The 23,721-nt window shown below is 32.2% G+C and overlaps 5 protein-coding genes across 6 annotated transcripts in view; 1 reads left to right on the top strand and 4 right to left on the bottom strand.

Moving 5' to 3' along the window:
• The window catches only part of Dbx (homeobox protein Dbx), a 31,459-nt gene extending 24,513 nt beyond the window's left edge, over nucleotides 1-6,946 (top strand). The window contains exons 6-9 of one of the 2 annotated variants that reach the window (XM_070641367.1): nucleotides 5,902-5,913; nucleotides 6,014-6,036; nucleotides 6,095-6,309; nucleotides 6,421-6,946. In XM_070641367.1, the coding sequence (XP_070497468.1) occupies nucleotides 5,902-5,913; nucleotides 6,014-6,036; nucleotides 6,095-6,309; nucleotides 6,421-6,557 (387 nt within the window). In that variant the 3' untranslated portion in view covers nucleotides 6,558-6,946. Of the gene's footprint in view, nucleotides 1-5,901; nucleotides 5,914-6,013; nucleotides 6,037-6,094 lie in introns of both variants that reach the window. The other variant, XM_070641366.1, reaches the window with a different exon arrangement.
• Nucleotides 6,947-8,026: 1,080 nt separating this feature from the next.
• Nucleotides 8,027-10,543, bottom strand: LOC139091271 (uncharacterized). Its single transcript, XM_070641267.1, has 6 exons — nucleotides 10,336-10,543; nucleotides 9,985-10,073; nucleotides 9,696-9,772; nucleotides 8,988-9,635; nucleotides 8,545-8,931; nucleotides 8,027-8,485 (listed from the first exon to the last, which is right to left on the bottom strand). Exons 1-6 carry the CDS (start codon nucleotides 10,477-10,479, stop codon nucleotides 8,094-8,096), a joined length of 1,737 nt encoding a protein of 578 aa, XP_070497368.1. The 5' UTR covers nucleotides 10,480-10,543; the 3' UTR covers nucleotides 8,027-8,093.
• A 1,336-nt stretch (nucleotides 10,544-11,879) lies between these two features.
• LOC139091421 (trypsin-5-like) lies at nucleotides 11,880-13,685 on the bottom strand. Its single transcript, XM_070641507.1, has 5 exons — nucleotides 13,541-13,685; nucleotides 13,297-13,373; nucleotides 13,161-13,234; nucleotides 12,448-13,095; nucleotides 11,880-12,390 (listed from the first exon to the last, which is right to left on the bottom strand). The coding sequence occupies exons 1-5, from the start codon at nucleotides 13,601-13,603 to the stop codon at nucleotides 11,936-11,938; spliced, it is 1,317 nt and encodes a 438-aa protein (XP_070497608.1). The 5' UTR covers nucleotides 13,604-13,685; the 3' UTR covers nucleotides 11,880-11,935.
• A 227-nt stretch (nucleotides 13,686-13,912) lies between these two features.
• On the bottom strand, nucleotides 13,913-15,570 carry LOC139091441 (CLIP domain-containing serine protease B4-like). The gene is made up of 5 exons (XM_070641528.1): nucleotides 15,508-15,570; nucleotides 15,339-15,418; nucleotides 15,200-15,276; nucleotides 14,494-15,135; nucleotides 13,913-14,416 (listed from the first exon to the last, which is right to left on the bottom strand). Exons 1-5 carry the CDS (start codon nucleotides 15,568-15,570, stop codon nucleotides 13,929-13,931), a joined length of 1,350 nt encoding a protein of 449 aa, XP_070497629.1. The 3' UTR covers nucleotides 13,913-13,928.
• A 2,249-nt stretch (nucleotides 15,571-17,819) lies between these two features.
• Nucleotides 17,820-19,508, bottom strand: LOC139091392 (chymotrypsin-like protease CTRL-1). Its single transcript, XM_070641459.1, has 5 exons — nucleotides 19,417-19,508; nucleotides 19,276-19,352; nucleotides 19,139-19,215; nucleotides 18,445-19,080; nucleotides 17,820-18,385 (listed from the first exon to the last, which is right to left on the bottom strand). Exons 1-5 carry the CDS (start codon nucleotides 19,477-19,479, stop codon nucleotides 17,904-17,906), a joined length of 1,335 nt encoding a protein of 444 aa, XP_070497560.1. The 5' UTR covers nucleotides 19,480-19,508; the 3' UTR covers nucleotides 17,820-17,903.
• Nucleotides 19,509-23,721: the final 4,213 nt, after the last annotated feature.

Below are 23,721 nucleotides of genomic sequence, written 5' to 3'. Positions count from 1 at the left end.
GAAAGTTAAATTTTAATCGGTCTGACAAATTAATATTAATTTACCTGTTTAATAGTGAGTTTTGAATAGCAAATATAAGCTAGGCAAAATTGTGCACTGACAGGCTTAGTAATCAGCATCAAGTTCCATCAAATAGTGACATAGGAAGTGAATTAAATTAAAAAACCAACTGAACAATAGATGAAAATGTGCCGTAACTTAATGACACATTTGACAAATTGAGACACACATTATCAAACAATACTATAGCATATAACAAGCCTTATTTGAGAACCTATAAGAATTTGTCAAAAAGTTAGCAAATCATCATCGAATCAGCAACTTAATTGAATTTGAAGCTCAACAAAAGGATCCAGCAAATCAAAACACCCCGCCACATTCCAAGGTGAATTTCCATCAAGGTTAGGTGGTGAATAAAAGTCAAAAATTCAAATTTAAATTTCTAACGATTTTTCTGAACGATAATTTGGTGAGATTGGGGAAATCCAAAAATATTGACGGTGATATAGACTCTCACTATGCATGTGTGACTGCTTGAAGATTAAATAATTAATTGATCCAGGCAGTCGAATTCTCTTAATGGTAAATCTGAATATTTATATTAATCTTCTGAATAAGTTTCTGCTCTGTATTTTTCTCATAACTCTGTTTCAGCAGTGAGAGTCTATAATATACCAATATGCTACCTACAAAATCACCAAATGATGGAGAGCCAACCAATATCCAATCACAAATGCAAACTCCGACATCACATAAAGCAATAAGAGTTAATAAAAGAACTGCGCTCGATATGGGGTTTGGAGAAGATATGTTGAATGATGAAGACACACCAATAACTTTAGCAGATTTAATGAAAGAGCTAAAAGCTAATGAAGCAACCAGAAAATTAGAAGCAAGCGAATTAAGACAAGACATTGCAACACTAAGAGAAGGTGTGATTCATCAAATAACTGAAGTAAAAAACTCGGTGGAAGCTGTAAGTTCATCAGTAAATACCCTATCAAATAAGGTGGAAAGTCTAGATGCTAGAGTTGATGTCGTCACAAAAATAGCCAATGATAATCGCAAGATGATAGACTCCTATAAACAGGACAAACTTGACAAATATATGGAAATAGATGGGATTAAATTCAATGATAATGAGAGTAAGATTGACAGCAAACAGTTGGCAATTGAAACCATTCAATCTTTTGGAATATGTATAGACCCAAAGGAAATAGAGCACGCATTCGTGAAGGAAATCAACCTCAAAAGACCATTTAATGGATCTGACAAAAAAAATTCTCACAGTAATTTTTTCGAACATCAACTCCAAAATTAGAATAATAAAGGCTAAAAGAGACTCAAAAAAGAATGCTCCATATATTTTAATCAGTCATTGACGCAAGCAAACAGAAATATGATACATAAAGCTAAGACAATAGTTGGGAAGAGGCTTAAAGTATTCTATGCACGTGGCAGTGTTCGAGTCTTGAAAAAAGATGAAAAGGAAATCATTTTAGACGACGAAACCAAATTAGCTGAGGTCCAGGAATACTTTGATCAAATAACAAAGCAACAACAATAGCAATCAAGTCATAAGCCACCTCCGCCATCAATTACAAACATAAACACATACTATGGAGCAGCTAAACAATTCAAAGATATAGCTAACAAAACTATAAATCTATCGCTTCTTCAATTGAACATCCAGGGATTAAATAAAACCAGCAAATTTGACATGTTTAAAAATCTGCTGTCTAATCTTGGTGCCAGCCCTGAGATTATTATTCTTAGTGAAGTGAAATTAAAAAAGTCATTTCCCCATGGTTCATACAATATACAGGGCTATAATAAATATGTATGCTGTAGAAATGCAAAAAATAGCGGAGGAGGTCTTGTTGTATACATTAAAAAAGGTCTTTTAATTATTAAAGTGGAAAATCAAACAACGGATTTTGAAAGAATATCTATAATATTTAAGACATGCAATAAAAGCTACAAATTAATTGCTTATTATCGTCCCCCAAAACCTGACAATATGAAATCTTTTATTTACGATCTAGAAAACGAAATCAAAGATCAATCTCATCGAATAATTATCATGGGAGATATAAATATAAATGTTAAGGAGGACTCCCGTACAACGAATGAATACCTAAATACACTGAGATCATATAATATCCAAGTAATGAATGACATAGCAACAAGAAACATCAGTGGGAAAATCATCGATCATTTTGCATGCAACTTCTATGATGAGACATCAATTTCAAACTCTACAATACACACTAATTTATCGGATCACAACATTATAATATCGAGCGTTAGTGATGCAAAAGTAAAAAATGTATCTAAATTTAAATGCATAAAACGCACTAACTACAAAATAGCTGAAAAAAAGATAAGTAGCTCTTTTGAAAATTGCATGATTATGAAGCTTAAAGATCCTGATTTAATTACAGAAACACTAATTAAATGTACACAAGATGCATTAAGGGACAGTACAAATACGATAAGAATAAAACTAAAGCCAAACAAAATAGACTGTCCATGGTTTAACTGGAAAGTTCTTAATGCAATTAAACGGAAACAGAGACTGATAAGGAAAATTAAGAGTAATCATAAAACAAAAATTAAGCTGAATAATATGCTGAAAATTGAGTCAAGGAAACTTAGTAAAACAATCGAAAATGAAAAAAGAAAATTCTACAATTTCCATCTGCAAAACAACAACCCACGTGCACTATGGTCTAAATTGAACGGGATTCTAGGTAGAAACTCAAAATCAAAAATGGAATTTTTAAAAGTGAATGATGAAATAATTACCAATGAAAATGTGATTGCGGAGAAAGTGAACGAATTCCTCATTAATAGTGTAACGGATACAGTAAACGACCACAGTAAAAAAACAAAAAGCCTAAAATTTTCATCCGTGCCACACTCATTAATGCTTGAGGATGCTGATGAGAACGAAATTGCCGATATTATAAGGAATATGAAAAAGTCTGCCCCAGGGTATGATAATATATCAACTATGGATGTTAAAAAATTGAGCACAAAATTATGTCCAGTAATATGTCACCTAATTAATATGATTATTAAAAGCGGAAAATATCCTGAAGCCCTTAAATTAGCAACAGTGATACCAATAAGCAAAACAGGCAAAAATTACGACATCAACAATATACGACCGATCTCCATATTATCGACATTTAATAAGATTGTTGAAAAATTCCTATATAATCGAATTATGAACTATGTCCTAAAATTCAAACTACTGTCCAGAAACCAATTTGGATTTCGACCGAAAAGTAGCACGGAAACGGCCGCAACGGAACTAGTTAGTGCTTTGAGAAAGTCGCTGGATAAAAAGAAAATATCTTCAGTTGTCTTTTTGGACATATCAAAGGCATTCGATCTAGTCGACAGGACAATACTCATGAATATGCTAAACAAGATTGGACTAAGAGGAAAAATCGAGTTAATTATACAAAGCTACATGTCTAAGAGATACCAAAAAGTCAAAATTGGAAATAGCTTCAGTAGTCCTCTTGAAGTAATATACGGTGTCGTGCAGGGGAGTGTGCTAGGCAGTCTACTTTTTAATATATTTTTCAATGAAATTACAAAGCTTGAAGGACTATCGGGAAAAATCATCCTATATGCTGATGATGTTGCACTAATCAATGAGCACAACCCGAAAGACGACATCAGCGAAATTATCAGAAAAGACATGAAATGCATACTAGAGTTCCTGGATAGTCAAAAAATGCTAATTAACACCAAAAAAACTAACTTTATGTTGTTTCATTCTCCATTTACCAAAAGTAACCAGCCAGTATTAATAAAAATTAATGATGAATGCACAATCTCACGAACCTGGACAATGAAGTACTTAGGTCTAAACTTGGACCCTTACTTAAAATGGGATTTACATGGAAAGCATGTTGAAACTAAACTATCGTCAGCAGCTAGTATAATGTGGAAACTAAAAAGCGTGCTTCCAATAGGAGCAAAGAAAAAAATATACCACTCACTCTTTGCAACACACATCAGTTACATGATCACTATTTGGGGCAATGCAGCAGACAATGTTATTAATCCAATCCAAAAGATTCAAAACAGAGTCATACGTAACATGTTTGGATTTGATCGTCTCAACAATCGAGTAGAAATGTACAGTAAAGTCGCAAATGAGAACATATTACCGGTACGAGCGATGAATTTCCTCAATACAGCGAGCCTAATTTATTCATGCAGGAACAGGTCTATTCATTCCAACATGATGTTCGAAAGCAATATAGGAACACGAACGAGAATGACTCTTCGATCAGCAACTGCAAAAAATAATTACGGTAAAAAAGATATTCTACACTTTGGTGTAAATATTTACAATCACCTACCAATTCAAGTCAAAAAGCTGTACACATTCACGCATTCAAATCCCTTACGAGAAAATTCTTGTCCAACGAAGAGTTCCTTTCCAAATGCTTCAACAGCAGTTACTTGAAATCATTTGGATGATATAATTACCTAAAATTACATTACAAGTAAATTAATATGGGAAAAAAATGGATAATGTTAAATTGGATTTCAAGTACCTATTTGTGATATTTTTGAGAATTCTTAGCTGACATATAATTCACTGTCTATCGTTGTTGAATAAGATGAGTCCAATTCTATATTATAGTCCTTATTAATGTTTTTTTATGAAATTTTTTAGTCAAATTTTTAAATTTAATTCGTAAACAATGCTTTTGATAATTTAGTAAAGACACTTTTTGTTTATGTTGAAAATCTAGTACGTAAAATTTTAAATCTGATTTAACCGTTAAATTATAAAATAATTATTAATGATAGTATTAAGTTCTTTAACGATACAAATGTATCTCTGAACATAATGTATTTGTAAACGTATAACAGGAAATGATAAGGAAGGTTTTTATGCAGTCTGAACTAGTTTTGATACTGTTCAGGCGGCTTTTCCTTTCCTTCAATTCAGAAATGAATAAAAGACAATAAAAAAAAAAAAAAAAAAAAAAATTAATGCTGTCGCGATTAACGGGATTCTATATAATTTGGATAAGACTAAATATTAGAATTATTTAAATCGATTTTATTAACTTTAAACTTTAATTTTGCATCCAAAATGACGAAAAATAAGAATAATTGGCGCAACACCTGACGTAATCTAGTTTTGTCCATCAACTAGCAGCCATAAAGCTGTGCCGATAAAGATTTGTGTCTTCAAATACTGTTGTGCTAGTCAGGTTTCTACCCGGAACAGCAAATTCACTTCCGATTCGCCCTAACCATTCATTTTTAAAGAAACAAACTTAACAAAAGAAATAAAGCAAGAACTTGCAAAAGAAAGAAGTAAAAAAACATTTATATTACTTCCTTTTTCAATTCTCAACGACCGGAAGCGGTCGCCTTACGCAGAACAATAACAAACAGAAAAAAGCCTTTGAAACAAAATTTAATAAAAAACTTTTAATAGCTTTTTAAATGTTGCAACTCATAAATATTCCATTTCTGAAGAAACTATGATAATGAATGACTGAATAGACAGCTGACACCGCCATAAACTGTCATCATCAACATTACATGAATAGCATAGTAAATATTGTAGTTGTATTAATGGCAAAAGTGTGACTTTATGTTTTTCTTTTGACTTTATGTACAGCATTTGACTTTGCTTTTGTGACTTTATGTGCTGTACTGATTGTTGATGCACAAAAATCCTATTCATCGGTGAAGATGTAATGAGAATGATGATGAATTATGCTGTAAATAGTCATGAAATCTGTCAATAATTGAGTGATATTTCATATTTTTATTTTCAATGGACTTGTCTTCATGCTTTGATTTACCGCCGCTTAAGTAATAATTTTTTCCATTTTTTTACTCTCGTTATAGGTCAAAATATGGGTAAGATAGACTGTGCATTAAAAAATATATATAAAATACTAGAAAATTATGTGAATTTTAATTATTCTTTAATTAATTTCTTTATATCTCAAAATTATAGTTCCAAAACAGACGAATGAAATGGTAAGAATTTAAAAAAAATTTAAAGGAATCTAAAAAATAATAAAAATTTTCATTTCAGGCGCAATTCAAAGGAACGAGAATTATTAGCAAGTGGAGGTTCACGCGATCAAACATTACCGAACAAAAACAATCCCAATCCAGATCTATCCGATGCCAAATGTGACCGACAACAATCATTAACACCACCATCATCATCGCCATCAAGTCTCGAACAACAAGGACAACAGCCGTCACAGCACATAAACATTCAATCACCATCAAGACAGTCGCCAAGTAAGTCATCACCAATTGATCAAAAGTTTATGGTTCTATCCAAAAAACCAAATGATTTTAAATTTGAATCTGATGATATAAATTCACGATCTGGACATCCACCGCACATAGGTCAATTATTTAACAATTTCTACGATAATCACTCATCTGATGGAAGCGTAAAGACGTACAGCAATCAAAGCAGTTCAATGTATTATGACGATTATGACTCAAATTCAGATGATAGTGAGGAAATTAATGTTACGTGACTGCCTGGTACGGAAAGTGACGACTAAGTAGCATTTACAAAATAATTATTAATTAATATATTCGATTTTATGGAAAGATGTAATGATGTAAAATTAATTAAGAAGTAAGTTTTGTGGTTTAAATTACTTAAAAGACATTAAGTTTAAGTATACGAGTTATAAAGTCCTTAAAAATAAACAAACAACTTACATTATCCTTAATTTTCATGTGTGATTCTAGATGGTATAGGAATTTGTAAATGGGAAATGAGAAACATTTGAAAAAGTTGTAAATTGCAGCTGTGGACGATTAAGGATTGAAATATATTTCAAATAAATTCTTATTCCATCTAGAAATTGCAGCAAAACCTTTTTTTGTTGTTCTTAAAAGACAATTTTAATATTAATGTAAATTATTAAAAATATTTCAATAACTTAGAAAGATTAATAAAAAAAATCATCGATAATCTGTGTAATTAAAATGTCTATTTGATGTTCTACCTTTTCAGGCATATTTAAAGAACTGCGTATGCAAAGTAATCAAAAGAGAACGGCCAGCGTCATTCAATTTATATAACTTTTCAGAATATTTTTGTTATTTTGGATTTTACGTAAACAAACGACATTCCCAATGCAATATCATACAGGTTTAAAATGCCAAATTTCCGTTCATATCTTTTTAAATTGTATAACATTAAGACCAATAAAAATTCCAGAATGGACCTGCTTTTTACACGCTTTTATTTGAGAATTTATTTGAAAACAACTTTTAAATGACATTAAATTTATTGTTATTTTGGATATTTTTTGCAATATTCTTCTCGTTTTGGTCGTTGACGTTTTTGGAAATGTATCTTTGATGATGATGATGTCCTTTAGCTTCATTATGAAGTGTAGAGCATTTAGTGAACTTTTGAATCTAATGTGATAACTAGTCAGAGTTAAATGCTCATTAAGCTGTTTGTCATGCTGAGCTGGTGTGAAGCCGCTGTTTTTAAATGTTTGAAAGGATTTTTTAAATTCCGCTGAGTTCCTTTAATATTCATAGATTTGTATAAAGTATCTCTATTATTTCTATGAACATAGGAATAGCTATGTATGTCATACATTTATGATATATATTCTGTAAAATATGGAAAGAATTAAAAATATTATAGCATTCAAAAATATGCTAGAAGATAAATTATTGCAGTCGAAGGCAGCGCCATCTATGGAAAAATTTGTTTATTAAGATTATAAATTTGAAAAATATTAACCGTTAAAGTAAAAAAAAAAATTATTTGAAATTCTGACAATGCATTTAGACAATCCTCACTTAAATGAGAGTTTTTATAATTTTCGATTAGAATCAATTTAGATCCTAATAACTCAAGGAGAGAAGCGGTTGATTAAGATAACATGTCATTTGAGATGGATAATTGTCAGCGATAAAGCCAGCTTTTGGAGATGAAAATCGCAAGTGATCTGCGAAGTAAGTAAGTAAGAGGATATTTCTTATCTGTTCGGGTCTGAACCCTGTAATATCTGTAGTTTTTATTTATTTCCTTTCAATTTTAATCAACAATGACTAGCTGAATTGTAACTGTACCAAATGATCCTATTCGATTTAGAATAAATTAGAAGCCTTCCAGAATCAGCCATAATTAGATGAGAACCTGGATTTCCAGATGTCTCTGATGAGAAAAGTATCTTATTTTTGCAATCGTATAAGACCAAATTGCCATCATTAAGCATGCACAGTTTATTAGCGCAAGACGGAGTGTGTGTACACCATTCATAGTCATCTAGGACTGTCTTTTTATAGAGGACGAAATCTCCATCAGCCTGATAAATTGCTTTAAAGCATTTGTCTTTTGATTCTAGGTATTCATTTGGTGCTAGACATTCACCTGCATTAAGGGTATTCTTGATAGGTTTGGTAGCAATAGCGGTTGGATTTCTGAGTGATTCTGTGAATTTAAAATAAAAATTATTCAAGTTCCAGTAAGATTTCAAGTCAATTATTTACCATGTTCAACATCGGTTCTATCACATTGAGCTACAGTGCTAGTAGACCATAAAGCAATGTTTTTAAATGAATAAAGAACAAAATTTCCATCATTTTGTAAAATAATTCTCGAACCGGGATTTCCAGCGGTATTTGTTGCAAATATTTGATTCTTATTGCAATCAGAAACTACAAAATTTCCATCATCTTGCATACATGCTTTATTTACACATGATCCAGTTCCTTCTGATCTCCAACTTTCGCTCATTGACGACGTTTGATAGTGAACTAATTGTCCATCGCTTTGGAAAACGACTTTAAAGCATTTATTATAGGATTCAAGGTATTCATTAACTTTCAAGCATTCTCCTTTATAGAGGATATTTTTGGCATTATTCGTTGGCAATTCTGAAATTTTCAAGCATAACTATGACAAATTTTGGTTATAATGTCACTTGACTTACCTTCCTCAATACACACTGCATATTTAGTCAATCCACCACTCCTTATCCAGCCACAATAATCCGATGCATCTGTAAAAAGTGAAAGTTTATTGGTATCGCATTCGTTTACGTTATTAGCTGCAGAGGCTGAAGTTATTCCACGTAAATAATATCGATCATTGTGGACAACAAAAAGTCCACTTCCACTGTCTCCTTCACATACGCCTGATCCATTTCCATAGCCACCACAAAATGTTCTTGAACTTAAAATATATTGAAAAATGTCATCGCTTTGAGAACATTTGTGATGATCAATTATTGGAAGTTCAAGCTTTTTAGCAATATTTGAGATAACACTTGTCTCAGTCTTTCCAAATCCAACAGTAATTCCTGATGAAGCTTGAACAATCACCGAGTGTTGTCCATCTAAACATACTGGCCGAATATATCTATTGAATTGTATTTGTGTTTCGAGTATTAGAACTGCAATATCTGCATCATATGAATCAACATGGATATTCCAGTCTGGATGTACTCTAATAGCTTTAACATTTGAAGTAATTTTGCCTTTTTCATTTGTACGTGAAATATCATATACGCCAAGTAATACAAGCATATCTTCGGGCTTAAAGTCGTGAATATTGCGCTTTCCTTTTACACAATGGGCAGCTACAATAGAGAGGTATGAGATTATGATTAAGCTTTTAACACTAAGATTTAACATTTTACCGGTTACGACCATATTATTTGATACTAATGTTCCTCCACAAAAGAATTGATTTGTTTTTTCGACCAATGCTGCTTTCCTTTAAGAATAGAAATAATTATGGTTTAATATTAAGGTAATTTGGGACCACAAGACTGATGTTGAGTATCTAAGCCTCCATGCATTTTGGTTACAACACTGAACTTACATACCAAGAAAAAATCGAACTCGAATTTATATAGAGTCATAGTTGACTGGACTTTAATTTCCATACAAAATCCTAGTTGACTTCAAGATCTGGCACGAACTTACCATGGGAATTCACCACGTTCTGTATATTTTCCACCAGTGATAGTTGGACGAACAAACTTTTGCTCACCACAGCCAACCTGATCATTTTTCTAAAAAAAATTAAAGTGTTAAGAGATTCGATTATTGGATATTTATATTGTATGGACATTTTTTAACGCGGTTTATAAAAATGAATAGCCAAATTTTTAAGACGAAGAGTTCTTACCCCCAAAACTCTATTTTACAAGAGAGTAAGAAAAGGCAAGACGGCCAACAAGAGACAAGAGAGCCAAAAGAGAGTTGAGAACCAAGAGAGCCATAAGAGCAAAAAAGAAGCGTCTTTGATATAAATAAACATGAAATTATAAATACCTGTAACAATCCTTCTCGTTTAATTCGGTCAAACTCGAACAAGTTGTCTGTTTCTTGCGAAAAGTCTTCAAATTTCACTGGAAGATTGTTCTGAGATTTTACAATCAGAATATGAATTATCACCAAAAAAATATACTTGTTCATCGTCAATGGGTTTTTTCCTTCTCAAATGATGTCTTTATTTACTGACAATCTAATAACGAATAATCATCTCAATATACTTTTACTGAATATTCTTTATACTAGAATAATCACCCACCAAGCATGACGGGCAATAGTTAGGTTGCTATTGGGATCTATATAATAATAAACAGATCTCAAAAAGTTTCATTAATTTTGGACTCTCAAAAAGTTTCATTAATTTTAAAAAATAGACAGAAAGTCAAATGAGCTAAATTATATTATTAACTTTCATTTCTCATTCCCAGTTTTTAATCAGCATTTTGTTACAGTATGAGTTGACCAAAGCAGAGTATTTTTTAAATCATAAATAACTAAATTTCCATCATCTTGTAGAATTATTCTAGATCCAGGATGGCCCACCGTATTTGAAACAAATGTTGGTTTATTTTTACAGTCATAGATAACAAAATTTCCTTCTTTTTGCATACATGCTTTATTTGTGCAGGACCCAGGCGTTAGCGATGTCCACAAAGGTTCCATTGATGATTTCTTATAGTAAACTAAGTCTCCGTCGCTTTGATATCGAACTCGAAAGCAGCTATTTGCTGATTCAAGATATTCGTTCGCCGCTAAACATTCATCACCGTAAAGAACATTTTTGACTGGTTTTAATGGAATTGCTGTAGAAGTTTGTGGTTCTAAAGGAAAGTAAAACAATTTTGGATATGTTTTGAAATGCTTAACTTAAATAAATCTCACCATGCACAACATCTTTAATACCACAATCATGTTTAGTGTTGCTAGACCATAAAACAACATTAAGCAAGTCATAAATAATCAAATTTCCATCATTTTGAAGAATAATTCTCGATCCTGGATGTCCTACAGTTTCTGTAACAAAGATTGGTTTATTCTTACAATCATATATGTCAAAATTGCCATCTTCTTGCACATGATCCAGGTGGAAGAGAAGACCATACAGCTTGTGATGATGACTTTCTAAAGTACGCAAGATCTCCGTTATTTTGATAAATGAATTTAAAGCATTTATTTGCTGATTCAATGAACTCAGTTGCTTTTAAGCATTCGCCGCCGTATAAAATGTTTTTAGAAGAACTAGAAGTCACTGTATTGGTCATTAAACTCGTTTGTTCTGTCGTCGGAACTGTAAAAAATAAATTAATTTGCTCAAAGATTATGCAGATAATTGAAGGGGTTAGATATCTAGCACAAAATTTATCAACTTACCGCTCTTGACGCATATTGCAAAATCGACTAACGACTATCGACTTTTTTTGTATTTTTGTAACGTCGCTCTTTCTATTAGTCACCATTGGAGTCACCTTATCAAAAATATTTTTGTCTCTAAAAAACAATAATCTTTATAAAAATAAAATAGCACAAATATTTATTACGCTTTCTGCATTGAAAAGCACTTTGACTATTTAATATTTTAAGAATTCAAGCTTTACAATTTTTAACAAGTCGTCATAGTTCCACTATTCCATAACGCGGCATTATTTGTAGAATATAAAACCAAATTTCCATCATTCTGAATGACAAGTCTAGCTCCTGGATTTCCTACGGTATTTGAAGCCCACTGTGGTTTACTATGACAATCATAAACCACAAAATTACCATCACCTTGCATACATGCACATCTAATGCAAGTATTTTGAGATCCAGAACTCCACAATGGTGAAGAGTATCGATAATTTACAAAATTTCCATCTCCTTGATAATAAACTTTAAAGCAATGGTTCTGTGACTCAATAAATTCATCTGCATATAAACATTCACCACCGTACAAGACGTCTTTGACTGAATTTTTTCCCGCTGCTATTGATGTTGTATGACATGCACCTCTGTATCTTGTTGTAGTCTTTCTTCTTGGTTTTGAAGTAGTTGTTCTTGTAGTTGCCGTAGAAAAATCTTTAATTGTAATACATTTATTATTAAAAATCATACATTATTTTACCATAGATTTACCATTTTCTGTACATTGTGCATATTTATTTGTTCCATCACTTTGTATCCATCCACAGTAATCTGTGGTATCGACAAACACGGCAAATGATTTAACATCACATTCACCCAATGTATCTAAAGATGATGCTGAAGCTGTTCCTCTCAAATAGAATTGTTTATTATGAAGAACATAAAGTCCACTTCCACTATCTCCTTGACAAATACCTCGACCATCACCTGGCCCTCCACAAAATGTTCTCGCAGTCAAAAGTGGCTTCAACCTATTATGTTCTTTCCCACACTTTCGATAATTTTTGATTGGTACTTTAAGTTTTTTAGCAATATTTGAAGTTTTTTTATCTTCAGTTAAACCATAGCCAATTACAATTCCTTCTGTAGCCTGTGCTGCTATTGATTGTGGCTTGGATAAGCAAATCGGTTGAATTGTTGGACTATACTGAACTTCTGTATCAAGTATTAAAAGCGCAATATCACCATCATAATTATCATCATCAGTATTCCAATCGGGATGAACTTGAATAGACTCAACACCAACAGTGACTCGTCCTTTCTCATGGGTTTTTAATATATCCAATGCACCCAATACAACTGTAATTTGGTCGGCTTTATATTCATGAGTACCACCTTTTTGTCTTATGCAATGTGCGGCTAAAATATTTGAAAATTATATTTAATTATGAACAATTAAAAACTATTCTAGATTCTAAACGTACAGGTTACAACAGCTTTTTTTGAGACTAGGGATCCACCACAAAATAATTCATCGTCTTTGAACAGAGCTGCTTTCCTAAAATTACACAATGTTATCTAGCTTATCAAGTTATTTAAATTTGATTGGAGAAAACTTACCAGGGATGTTCACCCTTTACAGTCAAGTTTCCTCCTATAATAATTGGACGAAGAGTTTTATGAGTACCGCAGTCAGTCTGGGGAAACATTGAGATAATCTTATTAATTAATTGCATTAGTTCATAACCTCATGTCTAGTTAAAAACGTGGAAATTGTAGAACTTGCCATTTATTTATTCATTATTTTAGATGATCAATTATAAAGCTTTTTTAACTGACAGATGAAGAATTGCAAACTACTTACCTGACTTTCGGATTCACTAATTGCAATCACAATCAGTAAAACTATAATAATTTTAATCTTCATGATTTTGACTTTACTAACTTCATTCCTCACAGATTTACCAAATGAATATGAAATGTTTTATTAAATTTGTCTAATTTTTATACAAATTAAATCTCAAAATTTTAGCTGATAAGTTTATATTCTTAAATATTTAAATGCATCTGATAAGATGACACTTGATGGACTGTAAATGTTCATTTGTATATTATTTTTGCTTTTTATGCGGGAATTTCAGAAATTGTATTATTTTAATCACTTAAAACAAAGTATTTTAATCAAACTTTGAAACCAAACTTTGAGAAAGTCGTGTATTTTAATGGTCGTATAATGTTTAAGGTAGTAAAATCTAGCAATGTGTAACAGTTCTGCTATTCCATAGCGCAACATTGTTTGGTGAATACACAACTAAATTTCCATCACCCTGAATAACAATTCTAGCTCCTGGATTTCCATGAGTATGTGTGTTCCATCTTGCTACTCCATGGCAATCATATACAACAAAATTACCATCACCTTGCATACATGCAAACTTTGTGCAGGTTCCATGCGTTTGTGCTTGCCATGTATGCTGCATTGTTGATGCTCGGTAATTTACAAAATTTCCATCAACTTGGTAATAAACTTTGAAGCATTTGTTCTTAGATTGAATAAATTCATTTGCATTTAAACATTCACCGCTGATTAAAGTATCTTTTATAGGTTTTTCTGTCACTATTGCAGGTTTTTCTGTTTCTGTTGCAGGAGTTACTTGAACAGGTTTTTTTGTTTCTGTTGCAGGAGTAGCTTTAACAGGTTTTTCTGTTTCTGTTGCTGGAGTAGTCGGTGGTCTAGGAACTTTAATTATAATTCATTTATTAATAAAAGTCATATAATTTTTTTAAAAAAACTAAAATTAATTGTTTTCAACTTACTTTTACATCGGGCATACTTATTTGTTCCACCACTTTGTATCCATCCACAGTAATCTGTTGTATCGACAAACACGGCGAATGTATTGACATTACATGAATTCAATGAATCTAAAGTTGATGCTGAAGCTGTTCCTCTTAGATAGAATCGATTATCATGAAGAACATAAAGTCCACTTCCACTATCTCCATCACAAATGCCTCTGCCATCACCTGGCCCTCCGCAAAATGTTCTTGCGGACAAAAATACTTTCAAACGGTCATGTTCTTTCACACACTGGTGATAACTTTTGATTGGCACAATGAGTTTTTTAGCAATATTTGAACTTTTTCCATCTTCAGTTTTACCATAACCAATGACAATTCCTTCTGTAGCTTGAGCCATTTCTGTATTTGGCCTGGATAAGCAAATCCGTTGAATCGTAGGACTAAACTGAATTTCTGTCTCAAGTGTTAAAAGAGCAATGTCACCTTCATAAGATTCAATGTCAATATTCCAGTCAGGATGAACTTGAATAGACTCAACCCCTACAACGACTCGTCCTTTTTCATAAGTGTTTGATAGATCCAGTGCACCCAGTACAACTGAAATTTCGTCGGGTTGAATATCATGAAAACCTCCTTTTCCTTTTATGCAATGTGCGGCTATATATTCAAAAATTATATTAAATTATGAATTATTAAAAATTAATCTAAATTCAAATCGAACCAGTTAAAACAGCTTTTTTTGAAACAAGTGATCCGCCACAAAAAAATTGTCCGTGTGTATTGATTAGAGCTGCTTTCCTGTAATTGTAAATTGCTATGTAGGTTATGAAGTTATTTAACTTTGCTTGGTAAAACCTTACCAGGGATGTTCGCCTCGTACAGTCGAGTTTCCACCTATAATAACTGATCGAAGAGTTTTATGGGTACCACAATCAGGATGCTAGAACGTTTGATTTTTATTCAGTATTATAGATAAATCGATTCGTTTCAGCCTATTCTAAGTGATAAATGAAGAAGTAAAAACAGTACCTGACTTTTTGACTCACTAATCACATTCACAATCAGCAACAATAAAATAATTTTAACTTTCATGATTTAGTCTTTCTTAACATCAATCCTCGCAGATTTACCAACTCAATTTGACTAATTTTTTTAAATTTGTGTTATTTTTATACAAATTAAATCTCAAAATTTTAATTAATTGCTGATAAGTTCACATACATATTTTGTATATTTAAATACAGATGATAAGCTGACCCTTGGTGAACTGTAAATGGTAATCTATATTATGTTTTTGCGTATGTATTATTTTGATACATAGTATTAAAGTATTTAAAGAAAGCTTCATTCATCATTTATAAAAACTTGTTTATTCACCGTAATAAATGAATGGACATTTTAAAAGTATAAATATGCTAATGTAATCTAGCAATGTGTAACAGTTTGACTATTCCATAATGCGACATTATTTGATGCATACACAACTAAATTTCCATCATTTTGAATAACAATTCTAGCTCCTGGATGTCCATGAGTATGTGTATGCCATCTTGGTGCTCCATTACAATCATACACAACAAAATTACCATCACCTTGCATACATGCATACTTTGTGCAAGATCCATGGGTATGAGAATGCCATGTATATTGCATTGATGCTGCTCGATAATTTACAAAATTTCCATCTCCTTGATATATAACTTTGAAGCAATTGTTCGTAGATTGAATAAAGTCATCAACAAATAAACATTCATCACTGTGCAAGGTATCCTTTATAGGTTTTTTTGTCGTTGTGGTAGTCGATTGAGTAGTTGTCCTTGTGGTCGTAGTCGGTTGAGTAGTTGTCCTTGTGGTCGTAGTCGGTTGAGGAGTTGTCCTTGTGGTCGTAGTCGGTTGAGTAGTTGTCCTTGTGGTCGTAGTCGGTTGAGTAGTTGTCCTTGTGGTCGTAGTCGGTTGAGTTGTTGCTAAAACTGTAGTCGTAGTTGTTGGTGGTTGAGTGGTTGTAGGAAAATTTTCTAAACATTGTGCGTATTTATTTGTTCCACCACTTTGTATCCATCCGCAATATTCTGCCATATCAGCGAAAATCCCGTACGTACTAATAGAAAATAATTTTTTATTCAGAGCCGATGAAGAAGTTGTTCCTCTTAAGTAGTATCGATTATCATGGAAAACATAAAGTCCACTGCCGCTGCTTGCTTCAAAATCATCATCACTGTCGGAATTTGAATCTCCGCAAAAATTTCGTGCAGTTAGATAAAATTTTAAATTATCATTCTCTTTAACACAATTGTGATAACTTTTAATTGGTACTGTGATCTTCATGGCATTATTTACTCCTTCAATTTTTTGGTACCCAACTACAATTCCTTCTGTAGCCTGTGCTGCTGTTGATAATGGCTTGGATAAGCAAATCGGTTGGATTGTAGGACCAAATTGAACTTCTGTCTCAAGTATTAAAAGAGCAACATCACCATCATATGAATCACTATCGACGTTCCAATCAGGATGGATATGGATTGATTTTACACCAACAGTAATTCGTCCTTTTTCAAATGCTCTTGATAGGTCCTGTGCACCAAGCACAACTGATAAATCTTCTGGTTTCATATCATAAGATTCACCCTTTTGTCTTAAACATTGGGCCGCTGTATAATTTAGATCATTTATTAGATTTAATTATGGATTTAAATTAAGGTTAGAAACCTGTCACAACAGCCTTATTTGAGATAAGACTTCCACCGCAAAAAGATTGTCCATCTTCGTTGGCCAGTGCAACTTTCCTGAAATATTAAATGTAATAAGATTGGAATTATTTCTATAAATTTGCTTACCAGGGATGTTCACCACGAACAGTAGAATTTCCAAAAAGAGTAATTGGACGAAGATTTTTATGGATACCACATTCAGTTGGCTAGAATATTGAATTTACATAAATGTACCCATAGCAATAGATTTTATAATGATGAGAGTTACCTGACTATCTGAACCAGTTAACGCAATCACGACAATCGAAAAGAAAAAAATTCCAAACCTCATTTTTAAGATGATCCAATTTTAATACTTCACAGCTCCACAGTTGAAATATGATTAACCTTATTAATTCCTTTCAATTCTATTTACAATTTAATATATTTTGCTATAATCTCAAGTTAGGTGCTGATAAAGTTTTCGCAAAATGTAAAACAATATTACATAAAAAATATTTAATATGGAATCAATAAAAAAAAGACATTTCGTGAACTCACAAAATATATTAAGTCTAGGTATACGGAAGCTCTATATGTATTAATTATTTTTTTGGTGTTAGTAATAAAATTGACAACATTTTTGTAGCACAAATATTTATTTTGATTTCGGAATCAAAAAGCTTTAAATTCACCCAAATTGAAAATTTGGTGTGAATATGAAAACTTTAGAAATTTTTAACAATGTGTAACAGTTTGACTATTCCATAACGGAACATCATTTGGTGAATAGATAACTAAATTTCCATCACCCTGAATAATAATTCTAGCTCCAGGATGTCCTGCGGTATTTGAAGCCCATCTTGCTACTCCATGGCAATCATACACAACAAAATTGCCATCAGTTTGCATGCATGCAAACTTTGTGCAGGTGTTATGCGTATTTGCGTGCCATGTATATTGCATAAATGATGCTCGATAATTTACGAAATTTCCATCAACTTGGTAATAAACTTTGAAGCATTTGTTCTTAGATTCAATATATTCATGTGCATTTAAACATTCACCGCCGATTAAAGTATCTTTTATAGGCTTTTCTGTTGTTGTTCTTCCTGACCAAAAATTCCATGATTTTGAAGTGGTAGTCGGCTGAGTTGTAGTTTGTGATGTAGTAGTCGGTTGAGTTGTCGTAGTAGTTTTTTGAGTTGTTGTAGTAAAATCTTTAATTTAAAATATTTTATCAAAAACATAAAAAAAGAATTAAGTTTTATAGATTTACCATTATCTGTACATTGCGCGTAAATATCTTTTCCACCACTTTGGATCCATCCACAATATTTCAAAGTATCTGCAAATATACCGTAAGTCTTAACAGATTCTAATTTTCCATTTAAAGATGATGCTGAAGTGATTCCTCTCAAATAGAATCGATTATTATCGAAAACATAAAAACCACTTCCACTGCCTGCTTCAAAATCTTCACTATTAGCCTTTGAATATCCGCAAATAGATCTTGAAGTTAAAAACGATTTTAGATTACGATTCTCTCTAAAGCAATTGCGATAACTTTTAATTGATACTGTGAGCTTTTTGGCATGATTTACTCCTTCAGTTTTTTGGTAGCCAGCAACAATTCCTTCAGTTTTTTGAGATGACGTTGATTGAGGAGTAGATAAGCAAACTGGTTGAATTGTGTCACTAAACTGAACTTCTGTCTCAAGAACCAAAAGAGCAACATCGCCGTCATAAATATCACTATCACTATTCCAGTCAGGATGGACATGAATGGATTTTACACCAACAGTAACTCGTCCATTTTCATATGATTTTGATAAGTCATGTGCACCAAGCACAACTGATAATTGTTCAGGATTTAGATCATTAGAATCGCCTTTTTGATTAATGCATTGAGCAGCTGTATAATTTAAATAATGTATTAGATTTGATTATGGATTAAAATTAAGGGTAAATACCTGTAACAACAGCTTTATTTGAGATAAGACTTCCACCGCAAAAGAATTTGCCATCATCTTTGACCAGTGCAGCTTTCCTGAAGCATTTATTTGCTAGTTTCAAATGGATTGGGTCAATTATTTTTTTAAAAACTTACCAGGGATGTTCACCACGAAAAGTCGATATAACACGATCAGTACTTGAACCAAAAGATTTTTGTATACCACAATTGTCCTATTTTTTAAACAATCTTATTTGAGTACATTTAGTTTCAGGAGTTGAAAAAAACGATGTTTACCTGGCCTAATGATTGGTCCAGAAAAATCACAAAAAGCACGAAAATCAAAAACTTAATTTTCATTTTTAGTAGAGTATCAGAACAGTTACTGACTTGACAATCAAAAACTTTATGAGTATTCGATTTCTAAAGTCAATCTTTTTATACAATTTTAATGCATAAAAATTGAATAGGATGAATCAATGGAAATTTGGAGCGTCTTAAAGATGACTAAAATTCATCAAGATGTGTTAATAATGAAACAGCGAAATAATACTTTAGAAATATGACCTTTAAGGTTCTGAAATTTTAGAATAAATTTAATACTTTGTTTATTTGCTAAAATAAACAAAATAATGCCTGAAAATAACGAAACTTGGAACCAAGAATTAAAATGAAAGAATTTTATTTTATTGTTGTATTGAGATGTGAAATCCAAAATTTATTTTGTATCCTGCACAGAAAAGTGCTTTATATATTTGAAATTTTATTAGTTTATACTCAACAAAATTTAACAATGCGTAACAGTTCCACTATTCCATAGCGCGACATTACTTGGTGAATAGACAACTAAATTTCCATCACCTTGGATAATAATTCTAGCTCCATAATGCCCTGCGGTATGTGTGTGCCATCTTGCTGCTCCAGTACAATCATACACAACAAAGTTACCATCATCTTGCATACATGCAAACTTTGTGCAGGTGTTATACGTTTGTGCTTGCCATGTATGCTGCATTGTTGATGCTCGATAATTTACAAAATTTCCATCGTTTTGATAAAAAACTTTGAAGCATTTGTTTTTAGATTGAATAAATTCATTTTCATATAAACATTCACCGCTGATTAAAGTATCTTTTATAGGTTTTTCTGTCGTTGTTCTTCGAGTAGTCGTTGTTTTTCTAGTAAATGATTTTCTGGTAGATGTTATTTCTGGTCTTAAAGACGTAGTAGTTGTAGAAGAAAAATCTTTAATTGTAATTCATTTATTATTAAAGGTCATAATTTAAAAAAAAAACTGAAATTAGATTTTAGTTATAAGATTTACCATTTTCTGTACATTGTGCATATTTATTTGTCCCACCACTTTGTATCCATCCACAGTAATCTGTAGTATCGACAAATACGGCGAAATCATTCACATCACAATTATTGATCCCTCTATCAAAATGAGATGCTGAAACTGTTCCTCTTAAATAATATCGATTATCATGAGGAACATAAAGTCCACTTCCACTATCTCCATCACAAACTCCTCTGCCATCACCGGGCCCTCCACAAAATGTTCTTGCGGTCAAAAGACTCTTCATATATTTATGTTCTTTCACACACTTTCGAAAACTTTTAATTGGTACTTTAAGCTTTTTCGCAATATTTGAAATTGTTCCATTTTCAGTTTTACCATAACCAATGACAATTCCTTCTTTAGCCCGTGCCACTGTTGATCGTGGCTTGGATAAACAAATCGGTTGAATCGTAGTACTAAACTGAACTTCTGTCTCAAGTGTTAAAAGAGCAATATCACCATCATATGAATCACCATTATTATTCCAATCGGGATGAACATGAATAGACTCTACACCAACAGAGACCTTTCCTTTTTCATAGGTTTTTAATATATCCAATGCACCCAGTACAACTGTAATTTGGTCGGGTTGATATTCATGAGCATTATCTTTTCCTTTTATGCAATGTGCGGCTAAAATATTTAAAAATTATAATAAATCTTGAATAATTAAAAAATAACCTAAATTCAAAACGAACAGGTTACAACAGCTTTTTTTGAGACTAGAGATCCACCACAAAAAAATTCATCGTCTTTAAACAGAGCTGCTTTCCTGTAATTGAAAATAGCCTTGTAAGTTATGAAATCATTCAATTTTGTTTAGAAAAACTAACCAGGGATGTTCACCACGTACAATTGAGTTTCCACCTATAATCAATGGGCGAAGACTTTTATGGATCCCGCAGTCAGTCTGGAAAAACATTGATTTAAATTAACTACTTAATCTACCCAATTAAAAATTCTGCGATTAGTCTACCTTATGTCTAGTTAAAAACTTGACATTTGCAGAACTGGTCAAGTCTTTATGAATTATTTTAGATCAGTGATGGGCAACTTTTTGTTAATCGCGGCAAACCTTGTGCCAAAAAAATGTCGGCGGCACATAGGTTGCCCACCACTGTTTTAAATGATCTTTTACACAGTTTTTTAAGTAATGAGTGTAGAATTGCAAACCACTTACCTGACTTTTGGACTCACTAATCACAGTCACAATCAGCAAAAATAAAATAATTTTAACTTTCATGGTATAGACTTTACCTCAATGGTTTAGACAATCCTCTCAGATTTACAAAATCAATATGACATATTTTACTAAATTTGTCTAATTTTTATACAAATTAAATCCAAAAATTTCATTTCTTTGTCATATGGGTAAAGTATTAAATATATTTATAGGTTTTAAATTCACACGCTAAAATAAACTGATTAGGGTGAATCGATGATCTTTTGAAGCGATTTAAAAGATTAAAAAAAATATGCGTACATATTTTAGAAAGTATTATACTTTTTTTCAAAAAAAATACTTTTTTTTAAAAAAAAAGTGTGATTTTAAATGTTATGTCCTCATAAAGTTTTATGTCTAGTTACAATCTAATACATTACTCAGAACTTCAAAGTCAAGAACCTCAGAGCTCAAAGTCGATTCGGATTTTGTATGAAAAAGTCAACTTCGAGTTGACTTCAAGCTCTGCTCAGAACTAAATTAATAAAGACAAAAAATGTTCTACCAATAAAAAATGTTTGATATTTTAAAAGGCAAGGAACTTGAAAGCATGAAGAAGTTGTTGAAAAGACCAAAAAAAAAAGCTTCTACCAAATGTGAAATATTTCATGTTTTTCCAATATAACCCGAAAACAACTTTCTTTATGACCATACGTGACACGAATTCGATTTTTTTTGGTTACTCTCTCCTTCTTCCTATGTGCTCTGTTGTTTGATGTTGCTGGCTTGATTGTAATTTTTTATTTCCTTCATTCTGTTATTTATTTCACCACTCATTTCTTGCCTCTACACAAGTCCCTTTATATTATTATTTTTTCATTCTTCTTTCTCGTGAACTCACTGAACTTTATATTCTTAATGTAGGTTTGTGTACATTTCTCGTTCGTATAGTTTTCTTGAAATACTTCATAAAAATCCCATATAAACTTGTCGCAAGAATTCTTTCAAGGTTGCTTTTGCATGTGCTTGGGTACTTGTTCACTTTATCATTGTAATGCATATTGATTGAATTTTTTATGATATCCTCATGCCGTGGATGGATATCTTCTTATCCAGAATATTGTAGTTTTTCTTCTTTATTTGTTTTCTAGTTAAATTATTGTTTTTTGGGGTCTTTTGTGGAGTTAGAGGATGTAGTTTGTGGAAATCATATCTGGAACCTTTAGTTGGTATCAGGTCTTCTTGTTGAGTGTCTTGTCCAGTGGTGCGCAACCTTTTATTCGCGGCACACCTTAGTGGGAAGACAATCGCACACTGCATTCAGTTCCTGGCATTTTCATACATTTTTGGGGCACACTAGTGTTCCGCAGCACACAGGTTGCGCACCACTGGTCTAGTGTCTCGCAATCGAATGTCTCGAAAGACAATATAAGCAAAATCAATATAAAGCAAACTTCACACAAGTAATAAAATGATCTATCTTTAAATCTACATTTTAGCTTCCTTTGTGTCTGTCACTAATATTTATTACAAATAAGAACATCAATGAGAGGCTCATGAAATGTATAAATAGATGACTTCTCGTGACGTAGGACTATTAAGACATTTTTTTGGATATCGCCACACAAAGAAACAACGCCGTTGTGCTTTACAAAAGATAAATCAAAAATCGATTTCGCATAAAAAGAAATGCTGAGTATTGTGTAAGGAAGTATGAAAAGTGTGTAACATTATAGTTGTTTGTTACGTCACATGATGAAGCGTAAAAGGTACTTCTATACCTGATATAATAAAAACAAACTCTTATCGCAAGGAATTTTATGAAGGAAAGGAAACTAAAAAAACTTTATTAGCAAATTTACAGAAAGCGTTTTGCTGTAATGCATGGCGGTGATTGAATAGCCTGTTGAAATATCATAACGGAATTACCGCAACTACGGTGTCCGCAAGGGCATGGCATAGGCGTACGTTGTGACATGTATTGATTACAATATGATCCGACAGTTTGTGGACCACAATAATTAGCATCCGGTATGGGAAGATATGACATGCAGTCACCTTGTTCGTACACAGTACATTTATCATTGACCTCATCATT

Source organism: Chironomus tepperi, unplaced genomic scaffold (assembly GCF_022539635.2).
Source record: "Chironomus tepperi strain 1889 unplaced genomic scaffold, CSIRO-AGI_Ctep_v1 contig_244, whole genome shotgun sequence".
In the NCBI taxonomy this organism is placed as follows: domain Eukaryota; kingdom Metazoa; phylum Arthropoda; class Insecta; order Diptera; family Chironomidae; genus Chironomus; species Chironomus tepperi.
The sequence above is the reverse complement of the archived record's forward strand: the minus strand, read 5'-3'. Positions and strand labels throughout refer to the sequence as shown.